At 42.9% G+C, this 12,756-nt stretch overlaps 1 protein-coding gene across 2 annotated transcripts; it reads right to left on the bottom strand.

Annotated features, from left to right (window-relative positions):
* Nucleotides 1-3,377: 3,377 nt before the first annotated feature.
* Nucleotides 3,378-12,011, bottom strand: slbp (stem-loop histone mRNA binding protein). 2 transcript variants are annotated; one of them, XM_079507461.1, is made up of 9 exons: nucleotides 11,762-12,011; nucleotides 9,291-9,461; nucleotides 8,787-8,837; nucleotides 8,341-8,529; nucleotides 7,962-8,024; nucleotides 7,711-7,848; nucleotides 6,616-6,780; nucleotides 4,527-4,617; nucleotides 3,378-3,820 (listed from the first exon to the last, which is right to left on the bottom strand). In XM_079507461.1, the coding sequence occupies exons 1-9, from the start codon at nucleotides 11,827-11,829 to the stop codon at nucleotides 3,761-3,763; spliced, it is 996 nt and encodes a 331-aa protein (XP_079363587.1). In that variant the 5' UTR covers nucleotides 11,830-12,011; the 3' UTR covers nucleotides 3,378-3,760. The 2 variants fall into 2 exon arrangements, with proteins under 2 accessions (XP_079363587.1, XP_079363588.1); XM_079507462.1 differs by lacking the exon at nucleotides 8,787-8,837 and having other exon boundaries at nucleotides 11,762-12,010.
* Between the last annotated feature and the right edge of the window lie 745 nt (nucleotides 12,012-12,756).

Genomic DNA, 12,756 nt, shown 5'->3' with positions numbered 1-12,756 from the left:
CTGGAACTATTCCATTGAGATAGAATGAGCGCTTCCGCATTCCATTGTTACAATGAGAGTCAACGGGAGTGTCATTACTCTTTTATACTACTCTGGTAATGTTGTGCCTTTTGGGGAATGCATGGGGTACTTTTGTGCCTTTTGGAGAATGCATGGGGTACTGTGTGTCTTTTGCATATGCATGGGGTACTTTTGTAATTTATACAGAAACAAACATGAAAACAAAAATAAAATAAACTAGAAAAAGTGCCCTTCTGGGCACAGGTCTCCACCAGGAGGATAGGAGTGTGTGTGATGCAGTGTTGTAACCGAACGCGTTCAAAGAACGATAGTTCACGAACGCGTTCTCATTTGGGCTGAACGTGAACTGAACGTACTGTATTTCTGCCTGATGAACGTCATTGTGAACTCGTTCATTTCTGGCGTGTGTGAACGTCACTTTCTCTCGTTCAACTTCGTTCAAGAGTGGGGGGGGAGTGGGGGTTACAGACGTTTGTATCCTGCCACGACGTTATGCTGCTTTCACACGGGCAGATGCAAAGCTACACTAGTACACCTAGTCACAGAACAGTGTCGTCGTTAAGCAGCAGGAGGATCCCACTGGCAGCACCTGTCCGTTTATCATTAGCACAACCACGAACGTCCAACACATATACAATGAATTACTCACCTAATGCTGCCTGCAGGTTCCATGTTTAATTCCAGCGGTGTGTAACCTACATTGTCTAAGTGACAGTTTTCATATTGTAAATATGGTCGCTAACGTGGGACTAGTACTTTGACAGCTCATCCATCGTAGCTTGTTTACAAGTGAAACGGACTTCCTGTGCAGAAACTGCCTCATCAAAATAAGAGCCACTTGTATTGATTAGTCAACACTAGTTTTATTTCTAAGTCTACTTACAGGACGTTAACATCTCATTTGAGTGCCTGTCAGCATTCTCTAAATCCCTGTCTCTCAGCTGGTGCGCAAATGCGCAAATGGCTATAGCCTAGGCTGTGGCAATACATTTTTTTTTAAAGAACGAAAAATAACTAAAATCGTTGAACCATGAACTTTAGTTCAAAATGTTGAATTATGAACTATGAACTGAATTAGTTCCTTTTTAAATTTCTGAACTGTGAACTGAACTAGTTCATAAAATAAATGAACTTTCCCAACACTGGTGTGATGTTTGGCAAAATGTTTAGGATCATGTTTCGTGTGTGTGTGTGTGTGAGAGAGAGACGCGGCTTGGCCTGTTGTAGCGCCACCATGAGGCTGATTTGAAAACTGTCAAGTGGCATTTCTTCCTCAGCCTAGTGGGAATATGCATGCACAGTTTCACCGCAATCGGACGCTGCGTTGAGTAGTTGTGGCAATTTGTACAAAACGGGTAGAAAGCGGGCTACTCCTGAAAGGTTTAGAAGCCAATCGTAGGCAATGAAGGTGGATTATGAGAAATCAAACAAACGCGTCTTGATCACATGACTATGGAGAGCATGTGTACCGATTTGCGTGAAATTTGGATACAATCTGAAGGAGTAATATTAGAAAATGTGTTTTACATATGTCGGCCTCCTGGTGGCGCTATCAAGAGCAGATGTGAAAAATTCCAGGAAAGGGTTTTTCCTTGGCCTCTAGGGAGTTGGCATACAAAGTTATCCACAGATCCGTGCAGTTAGAGGTAAAACACTTTTCGGCGAGTTATAGCGCCACCATGAGGCTGAGTTGAAAATGTTCACATGGCATTTCTTCCTCGGCCTAGTGGGAATGTGCGTGCACAATTTCACGGAAATCACACGATGTGTTCATGATTTGCAGCATTTTGTTTGAAACTGAGCACTCCTGCGAACTTTGGAAGCCAATCTTAGCCAATCAGGATGGAGTCTGAGAAATCTGAAAGACCCATTTCGTTGAATGGCTCTAGAGAGACTGTGTACCAATTTGCGTGATGTTTGGACAAAATCTGTAGGTGTACTGTCCAAAAACTTGTTTTGCACAAAGCGGCCTCCTGGTGGCGCTATAACAGGCCGTTCTGGAAATTCTGGGGCAGAGGTTCATCGTTGGCATCCAGGGAGTGTGTGTGCAAAATTTGACATCGACCGGGTTAACAGTGCCGGATATTAGCTGTTCACGGACGGACGGACACACACGGACACACGGACGGACGGACGGAGTGCAAAACATACTCTCTCCCCATGCCTTCGGCCTGGTGGAGACAACAAATGGTGTGGTTAAAAAGGCTACATAGCCTACCTATCGACTTTAACGTGCGTGCACACACACACACACACACACACACACACACACACACACACACACACACACAGTGTACAGTATAGGTGTAAATTGACATTAGAACACCTCACAGAACTATACACTTAATGCGATTGTACAGTCAAAAAACATGAAGGGGTGGCAGTGGTAGAGTGGCCGGTAGGGAACCCTGAGGTTCCTTCATAGTCTATCCTTTTTCCTAAGTAGATGCACGGTGAGTAGTTCACCAAAATAAAGACGTATTGTCTCCACCAGGCCAAAGGAGTATGTTTTTCTGTCCGTCCGTTACCAGCTAATCTCCGGCATCGTTAACCAGGTTGATGACAAACTTTGCACACACTCCCTGGATGCCAACGAGGATGTGCAGTTTGTGCACACTCCCTACAGCCCAAGGAAAAACATCTGGCCTGCATTTTTCAATTCTGCCTTTTCGAGCACCACCAGGAGGCCCATTTATGTGCAACACTTTTTTATATTAGTCCTTCAGATTTTATCCAAATATCAACGCTGGTGGAGACCTGTGCCCCAAGGGGCACTTCTTATAGTTTATCAATTAGGATTAATTGTGTTTTTGTAACATCCCTAAGCCAATAATTTGATGACCGGGTCATTGTTCAGTAGGAGACCTGTACCGGTCATCAAATTATTGAGAGCCCCCGAGCTCAAGACCCTGATGTTAACACAAGCGTGTGGTCAAGTAAGGCATTAATAAAAATGAAAAAAACACCACAAAGCTACATTTGCAGCAGTGGCTCAGGGGTAGAGTGACTGGATGGCAACCGCAAGGTTCCCAGTTCGAACGCGGGCTCCCCCAGAGTTAGTGTCGAAGTATCCTTGAGCAAGACTCTGACCCCTAATTGCTCCTGATGTGCAGGTTGGCGGCTTGCATGGTTTCCTCTGTCATCGGTGTGTGAACGTGTGTGTGTGTGGGTGAATGCCAACGCACAATCTCTGTAAAGCACCTTGGATAAAGGCGCTATATAAATGCACCATTTACAATATGGAGATTTGATAAGAGGTTTCTGCTCAACAACAAAATCTACCACCGTCAGCCAAACGTAGTCACCCAAAAGGCACAAGTCACAAAATTAAAATGATTGGTCATAAGCTACAAATGTTATGGTTCCTTTTTTTTTATTTCAAAAATGCTCAATATAAAATCGCTCAATGTGCCCAACAAAACATTTTACAAACAAAAAAAGGTAAATTACAACAGCATATAATTTATTCCCAAAGAACTCTTAAAACAAAAACAAGCAACACATTAATTATAACTGCACGTCCATTTTCCAAAATATCTCTTAAAACAAAATAAAGCAAATATAGAACAACCTTTCTTTTCTCTCCACATGAACACTGTGGAATGAATGCAACATTCATTCTTACATTTCCAAATTAAATCTATACAAATAAGTCACCTGTAAGTTGCCATAACAGAACAAAACAACATGGGGTGCTAGGGCTTAAGAGGTTATATAAGAGCAGCGGCAGTAGGGGGCGCTATGCCATGTCTGGCTCAGTCTTCTTCATCTTCACAGGAGTTCCCATGTAGTCATCATCCTGGAGGACCACAGAAGAAGAAGAGGTTAGCCCACTGAGACCGAGAGTCTTTTTTTTGCAGAGCCTGGGAGTCGATGGTCGCTGAGGGGGCGCTTGTTTTACAGGTTAGGGTTAGCCATATTTTTACTGGGGTGAGGCGTAGTTATTGTGAGGTCCTATAACACCACCCTACTAGTTGTAGCCGGCGCAGGAAAACAAACATCTTATCAGCGCCCATCGAAACCCAGGCTCTGCAAAAAAGGTCCTGAGACCAGATTCTACAAATGTCTTCAAAAGCAGTGAAAAAGTCAGTCATGTTTCTATGTCAGTGGTTCTCAAACTTTCAAGTCAAGGACGACCAGAATTATCGGTATTTGGCCCCCCCATCTGAAAATGTTGTTCCCCCCCAGAAGCAAAGATTTGAGTTAAAAACGTTCACTGTGAAAGAATATATATTCAAAGATTTGCACACATTTTCACGATTTTTCAACAAGCTCGTAAGAGCTTTTAGATCTGCTATTTTTCAACAGCTAAAGTTTAAAATAATGGTTAAAGTGGTTAAAAGCTATAAAGTTGACATTTAGACCTCAGGTCTAAATGGGTTAGGGGGGGGTGTGCAACGGTTCATCCAAATAATACAGATCCTCAAACTGTGTGTCTGAAAAAATCCCAAACAACATCTAGGACGGACGGACGGACGGACGGACGGACGGTGGGAGAAACTCACCTCCAGCAACACTGGAAGTCCATTGGACGAGCCTGTTGAATTCTGGGAGTCCTCCTCAATGTCCATGATGTCCTCAAGTCCCAGCTGCTCACTAGTAGATACAGAAGGAATAAAATTAAATGATTGAACCTGCGGAGCTAGTTCAGGGAGACAATAAGCCTATCTCACAGAATTTCCCCGCCCCCCTAAATACGCCCCCTTTCGGGGTTAGTGGTGATAGCGTGACGTCACTCCATAGAAGCTACATGTTAACAGAGGTTATTTAAGAAGTCTACAACTTTTGTTTTCTCAAGGTAAGGTTTGTTCTATCTGCTCGACCTGATTTACCATCTTGTTTGCTTCATAATAATATTGGTCTGTCACATTTTTACATTAGAAAATGTACTTAGATTCTCCAGAGGAAAAAAACGTGTAAATGCCCATGTTAAAGTCACCACTATTTACCGGAAGTGGGCGTGAAAAACGGGCTGTGAGATAGGCCTATTCAAACGCTCACTCCGTCCAATAGAGAGCACCCGACGACGTCTGATGTCAATATCAGTAGAGGGGCCAAGTCCACGGGCTTGTGTACTTTTTGAGTGGTGTAAACCACTCCTACGACTGGCTTTGTTAGTTTACATGTCTGTCTGTCTGTCTGTCTGTCTGTTCGCAAAAAATGAGCACGGTTGCTATGGTCACCCAGTTCACACGGGTGTGATTTCATTACGTCAGACATTACGTCAGACCACAGCTGATCAGTCTATATAAGACCTTACACAACTCAGTTCACACGGGTGTGATTTCATTACGTCAGACATTACGTCAGACCACAGCTGATCAGTCTATATAAGACCTTACACAACTCAGTTCACACGGGTGTGATTTTTTTTATTTGCATTGTAATCCCCATAGGGCTCATATAAGAACTGTGCTTGAAAGATGAACAAATAGTCCAGGCCGTTTCACTCGTATGGATATGCAGAATCAACTGACTAAGAGAAAACACTAATGTTACTGATGCCAAACTAGTTACATTTTCACTAGAAACCGATCAAATATGACTGACTGACGTAAACGATACAGAGACACCTCCCCGACAATATCCCAGACAGTTTGTTTATATTTGGACCACAATGCTTATAGAGCGTCGCAGTCCCGCCCCTTTCATGACGACGCCAGGCCCAGGAAATAGTTCCCAATGCATTTTCCCCATAGACATTTCAAAAAGTATTTATTTAAAGACCTTTTAAGCCTCGTACATAGCCAACTTGAGTTGTGACAAATCATGACAACAAACACAATATTTTGGACCAAATAATTACAATGAAGAAAAACAAGAAAGTGTTGTAACCTGCCATTTTTTTCTTCTTTCTAATTATTTGTTCGGCCCGAAAAATTGTGTTTGTTGTCGTGATTTGTCACAACTCGAGTTGGCTTTGTACGAGGCTTAAAAGGTCTTTAAATAAATACTTTTTGAAATGTCTATGAGGAAAATGAACAGGGAATCATTTCCTGGGCCCTGGTAGGGGGCGGGACTGCGACGCTTTATATGAGACGATTTTAAGATGACCCCATGTTATTCTCCATAGAGAAAGACTTCCGCGAACCCCTTGGAACCAGGGGATGAGCGAGTGACGTCAGGACTCCGGCGCTCTATAAGTGGGCTGTTTAAACCTTCCTGCTCACAGCTCATTCTTCTTGCTGCTCTGCTATGCTGCTACTTTGTGCTCATTATTTTCCAGACAAATGACCGAAAATATATAATTCTTACACAAATCTAGTATATTTTCTTTTCTCTTTTCAATACAGTAGCAAAGGACAGGAAACTGTTTTTTTTATCAATATTCTCTTACAATGGTCCTGTATTTTCTTCTTTTTTGAGGCCCCTCCTATATACAGCTTTTGTCCCCACACATCTCAATATTTGCCATTGAAAGGAGAAATTAGGTCAAATGTCTGCCAAATATGACGTAAATATAACCAACCAATCACATAAATTCAGTTGTTCATGAGATGTATAATGATAAGAGCGCTCCTCACTTTACACGGGTGTGATTTTTTTTACCCTGTTATCTAATGCACATCTGATTGATTCTGTCCTATCATTTACCCGTCCTCCTCGCCATCCTTCTCCTCTCCGTCCTTCTTGGGCGCGGGGTCCCAGCCGGCGTGGAGCTTCACCTTCCACAGCTTGATCTGCTGGTCCCAGGACCGCCGGCTGTACTTCTTGAACTTGTTGGGGGTTTTGGGGTGAACTCCTTGCTCCCGCGTGTGTCTGGGGGACAAAAAGAGAGATCAGCTTTGAACTTCTCCATTAATTTGCATTTTTATTCTTATTCAATGATTTAAAAAAAAAATTATGATGTTGTTGTTACATGTATAGCTACATCTAATGAGCTGTAGCTCCCGGACACAAAGGTATAACAAGTTTCTTATTCGTTTTCTAACGTAGATATAGATTATTATTACAAAACATACATGAACCAATTAAGCACGCTTTGATACTGTCCATTTGCCCTGCATTGATCTTTTTAAATGCAGAGTTTCCCCTTTTATATTAAGAATTTCTTATATTGTGGGATTGCTACTTTTAACTTAAAGCGGCACTATGAATCATTTTTAATCCAAAAACAATCTGACCCGTCTGAAGTGAGTGGTGCTGTACTGTACTGTACTGTACTGTACTGTACTGTACTGTACTGTACTGTACTGTACTGTACTGTACTGTACTGTACTGTACTGTACTGTACTGTACTGTACAAGCCTCCTCCCTGGCCTGTGTCTGTGTTAGGCTGTGCAACAGTGACACTTGGTGGTGAACAAACGCTATAACGCTATTTCCGTGCTCGGACACAGCCAGGGACACAGGGACAGAGTCACACACATATGGGTCTATAGGAGTGTGGAAACTACTGATTTAGAATGGACCTCAGGTCTTAATGGGTTGGGTAATAAATGTTAGTGCTTCTCACACCACTGTGGCCCTAAAACTGATTACGTTCTAGATTATTGGAACCTTGCCGCTTTCTCGGAACTGGCAGACATATCTTGATCCAGTTCCAAACCAACTTTTAGGGTTCTGAACAAATTCATTTTCAGTGGAAACACTCTGAACTGGTTCAATATTAGGTGGGAGAAAGATAAAAGAACTGAAGCGGTTCAACCCCGGTGGGAGCAGGTGTGTTTGTGTGAGGGAGGGACTCACTTGGGCACCTCCTTGCTGTATTGGTCGTAGGCCAGCGTGTTCTTGCCGTAGTTGATCTGTTTCTGTCTGCGGAACAACACCGCCTCGTCTGTCTCCATCTCTCCTGCCGTGGGGACAGGGGACTCCCTGGAGTCAGAGCTACACACACACACGGGAAGGAAGATAGAGTTAGATTCTGTGTTTTTTCCTAGATCCTAGAGCTTCATGAAGAGGTCAACCAGACAGATGAGTGAGACTAGATGCAGTCTTACCTTCCAGAAGAGTTCTTCCTCTCTCTCTGAGTGTACTCTGGAGCCAGTATTCTCCTCCTGTAACTAAACACACACACACACACACACACACACACACACACACACACACACACACACACACTTAGAATCACCAAAGTAGATCAGCTACTTTTGGCATTTAAAAAAAAAGTCAGTGATTTCATTTAAATTATCTGCCCTGTGCAATTTGTGATTATGAAGCCGAAAACAGAAAGAGAAAATGCAATGTTCAATGCAAAAAAACAACTTAAATGTGTAATAATTGTTGACAGCCCTAGGCTTGAGCGGTTGAAGCATTGAGAAGGAGAAAGGCCAAAGAATGAATTTGAGCACAGTACATAGAACCATATTGATATATTACCGCTGAGCGTCTCTGCGCAGCTCTGTGCTCTCCACCTGTCTGGCCCAGTCTCTGTCCCTAGTGTCCGTCTCTCCGTCCGTGTCCGTCTCTCCGTCCCGGACCATCTCTCCGTCCCGGTCCATCTCTCTGTCCGCCTCTCTGCGTCTGTCCCGACGAGACGCGGGCCCTTCGCTCTCTGGAGTGGTGAAACTGCAGGGAAAGGAAGGACAAAGTGGGACACAAAGTTAAGAAGATATGCAGTATCTAGTTTCCAGGGTGGAAACTGTTACTTTTCAGGAAAAGGGGTTACAAATAACCTACGTTACAATGGAGCCAATGTAGTTTTTTAGTACTTAAGTCACAAGGTCTTGTTAATTAATACAAAAATAGCAGATCTTCTAGCTTAGCTCACAACGCGATGCGATAAGTAGCAAGCGAAAGGAAAATGTCAAAACTATAATAATAACCTTGGTGTGGGCGCATCATGGCTGGCCACTAAGCCTCCTCTTTTGGCCTTTCTGCAACGGAAGATCAGGTACCAATGTTCATAAACCAAACCACAACTGAAGTCCCAGCCTAGCTTTCTGTCTCTCCAGCTCTTTGATAAACGGCAAATACATTTTCAGATCAGGGTTGAAAATGTTCCACCAAATCAGGAGAGTACAGTGCCCATTTATAGTGTTAAGAGTTCCAATTGTCTCAACTCATTTATTTGCATCATCACTTCCGATTTCACTTGTTTATCCTGTTTTGAGTTCTCTCTCCTGATTGGACACATTCCGTATCCCGACTTGAAAATGTGTTTTCCATTCACCCAAAGAGCTAGAGAGCGACATGGAGAGTTCATGAATCATGTAGCTGAACAAACAATCTATCGCAATCAGAATAGAGAGAGCTATTTAACACTTATTTTAATAAAACAATATGACTCACCCCTACCTTTTGATATCGACTGTTGCAGTGCTACTTACTTGGCATGTCTGTTGTCAGAGTGGTAGTATTGGTCTCTGTGGTGGTCTTGGTCTCGGTTGTCTCTGTGGTGCTGCTTCTCATCTGGGCTGTGGGAGGTTGCGTCATCAGACCTCAGGCTGCCGTCAACACCCCTCTTCCTACTGTTGGACCACCGCGCCGGACCGTTGGTCCTACACACACACATACAGAGAGAGAGAGAGAGGTTAGAGAACACATGATCTTTATAGAGGAATCGGGTTTATGGAGGGATCGAGAGACAGCTCAAGACAGTGGCCTCATGGTTAGAGTGTTCGCCCAGGGATTTGGAGTTCGGGGTTCATTCCCCGGCCGGGTCATACCAAACGTAGACATAGAAAGGTAGACGCCTCCTTCAGCTCTGGAGTGTCTGTATCTCTCGAGAGGCGGCAAGATTCTGTGACGCAAGCGGAAGCTTGGCAAGCTTAAGCATGCGTCACATGGGGAAGTTTGTTAGGCCAATCAGAGGCAATGTAAACCTTTGTTTTCTCATGCCAATAAAGCTCCTATGGATTGAATTGATAAGTCCCGGAAAAGACATGCTGTGATTGGCCAATAGTCACTTGAGTGGCAGTGACGCAGCGTGCCTTCCGCATCCGCACTTGACTTCCTCCTGACAATGTGATACACATGGCTCCAATGATCTGCAGCAGCCAATGAGGCATCTTATCATAGGTATTTATTTAGATCTATGATAATAAGACTCTAAACATGGGGCCCAGTGCTTCACTGCTTGGCACTCAGCATCAAGAGTTGGATTGGGGGTGTGATATGTGCTATGATTTACAGCCACTAGGTGGCAATGATGATGACTATGCCACAGTCCCAACACACTTGGTTCATGAAACAAGTGTGCAATCAGCACAATCACAACAAAGTGGAATTATGTTTAGGCATTATTGCCATTCTAAAACCCTGTTCTAGATTGAGGCTTTAAGCATTTAGGAAATATCATCAGAGGAGACCTTTGGGGTTTTATGGTAGATGATTCTGGAAAAAAACATTTACAATACTGCTAGTTTTACCCATAAAACAAATACTGAAATCAGCTGTGGGAACTGACAACTTCAATCCATGGGAGTAGGACAGTTTTACATTTTAGTGCTGCTTAAGATTCCCCTTGTATTAATGAAGTTATATAAAAAAAATAAAAAAATAATTGTGATTAGGACAAGTGATGGACAAGAACACGTTCAAAGTGTGTAATCATCACAAAAAAAACACTCTTGACTCTTCTCTGTCCGTTTTCCATAACCAACACTGCCAACTCCATGTTTCTTTTTAAACATGTGTTAACTGAGAGAGGGTACAAATGAAACCGTAATTAAATTAAAAACAGTGCTTCGTTAACCAAGGAAAGAGCAAGTTTATCCTCGTAGCAACAAAGCTAACCAACACAGTAGCTTTCCTTTCCCTTTTGCTAAGCTAACAGGCTAACAGAGGATTCACTCAGTCATGTAATTTCAGGGACAGAACGTTAAGGTTTATGTCATGTTAACCTCGTGTATGCAAAAGTAACGCCATGTAACGTAACTAATACAAAGCCACAACAATCCAACAAGCTAATGTTGATTAGTCACTAGTCAGCATTTTGTATGTAAAGCTGAAGCCACCCACACCCAAATAAGTGACCCTGCGAATTCTGCGACCAGAAGGTCCTCCGTGGCTTATTTTAAACGTTAAGAATCTTAAATTACTGGTTTGGATTACAACCTATTAGTAATTAGAAAATGGAAAACCACACTGAAACAAACCTTAATTCCCCACTTACTATCTAAATCATATATTACAAAATTCGATAGGTCACCAATGCTGGCGTAGCAGCAGCAGCACTGTTTTCGTTCAGACTAGCCAGGTTTACCGGCTAATTGGGCTAAATGCAGGTTTTGGGGGCAAATATTCTGTCCAACAAATGGCTCAAAGTGATCAAAGGAGACGCCGTGCGTCGTTTGTCATGAAAATGAAGGTACATTTGGTAGCTCGTTTGCATTTTTAATTGGATTACAATGTACGACTGTCACCCAACTCAACTGGGTCCGATCGTTTCGCGGGAGAAGAGTGGCGCCGCGGCCAGACGATGCTACACTTTTATACACTTTGTACGTTTGTGTTGGCGCGGGAAATGAGTCTAATTTTTTTTTTTAATCGAAAGTAACATTCAGCTAGTTGTTTAATTACTGTTCCAATGAGGCTGTACTGTAGTTTCATTATGCAGTTGATTTTAGCGGTTTACATTTTGACATGAGAATCTGTAAACCACTGCAGAAATGGGAAATACGAGTAATTTGAAGTTGATTTCCAACTTCAAATGAAACCCTTACAAGGTATGTGACTCTGTAACTCAGAGCGTACAAATGGAATCAAATTGACCCGTACGTGCATTTGGTTCCATTTGTATATTGTATATTGCAGTTGAAATGTAAAAGGAATGCAACAGTATAAGCTTCTCTCTCACCTGTACTCCTGCTTGTTGGTGTCGTGTTGTACATCTTCTCTCCGTCTGTATCGGTGTTGCTGAGACATGCTTGAATGAAGAAGATGATCACAGTTTAAAATAAATAAGATAGACGAGAGAACTAAATACAGCCTTTCTGTGTCTCTCAGCTCCTCTCTGTCTGCTGCTCAAACCCGCGCCAACTGCCTGGAAACAAAACTGTACAACAAAGACCATGTGACCGGAAAGGGCGGTCTTCTTCCTGTGGCTGTCACCATAGAGACGGTTTATGTTCCTAGTAAGAACCTTTGGCGCCGACTAGTGTCAGATTAGAATGAGAATCATCTTTATTGTCACACTCTCTCACATCACAGTCAGTTTTACAAGGATAAATAAAAGTGGGTGATTTGTTTTTGGTGCATAGTTCCCATCTATTATAAGTCTATGCTAGTGTCTGTCTGTCAATCAGCTCTAGTGTGCAGTTTAAACAGGAGTGGATTACATATTTATATATAATATCATTTTAACATCATAATGCTTAAAATTGGTTTATTTTACTATAGTAGCCTAAATGCTGCATTCATGGTCCGGAGAGGTCAGGTTTTTACAGATGGACGGGTGAAAGCCAAGGGCAGGGGCTGAATCCCCCTTTGATGTCTATGTGTGTGCACGTGCCTGGGGGGTATCTAGAGAAGAACATGCAAACTCCACACGGCTTCCAACCTGCGGCCTTCTTATTGTGAGGATAATAATCAAGTAGTGCCCTCCATAGTGCCCTCCTCCTCTTGCCCCTCATGACCCTCCTTACAACCTGAGGTCCGCAGGCCTGAGGACGATTCTACAAATGTCTTCTAAATCCTGACAGTTTTCTGAAAAACCCCATGTTTCTATGGCAGTGGTTCTCAAATATTTTCATGTCAAGGACCCCCAAACATATATGTAATTGGCCGCCGACCCCCACCTGAAAATATGTTGTTCCAGGGACCCCCCAGAAGCAAAGATTTTAGTTAAAAACG

This window comes from Electrona antarctica (assembly GCF_951216825.1).
Source record: "Electrona antarctica genome assembly, chromosome: 1".
Classification (NCBI taxonomy): domain Eukaryota; kingdom Metazoa; phylum Chordata; class Actinopteri; order Myctophiformes; family Myctophidae; genus Electrona; species Electrona antarctica.
The sequence above is the reverse complement of the archived record's forward strand: the minus strand, read 5'-3'. Positions and strand labels throughout refer to the sequence as shown.

What these genes read in the sequence shown, in the direction of transcription:
- slbp (XM_079507461.1), bottom strand. Translation starts at nt 11,829, where the DNA reads ATGTCTCAGCAACACCGATACAGACGGAGAGAAGATGTACAACACGAC. An exon ending in ACCAACAAGCAGGAGTACAG is followed by an intron (nt 9,462 to 11,761) that starts GTGAGAGAGAAG and finishes GTGTGTGTGTAG; the next exon opens with GACCAACGGTCCGGCGCGGT. An exon ending in AAGGATGGCGAGGAGGACGG is followed by an intron (nt 4,618 to 6,615) that starts GTAAATGATAGG and finishes TGTATCTACTAG; the next exon opens with TGAGCAGCTGGGACTTGAGG.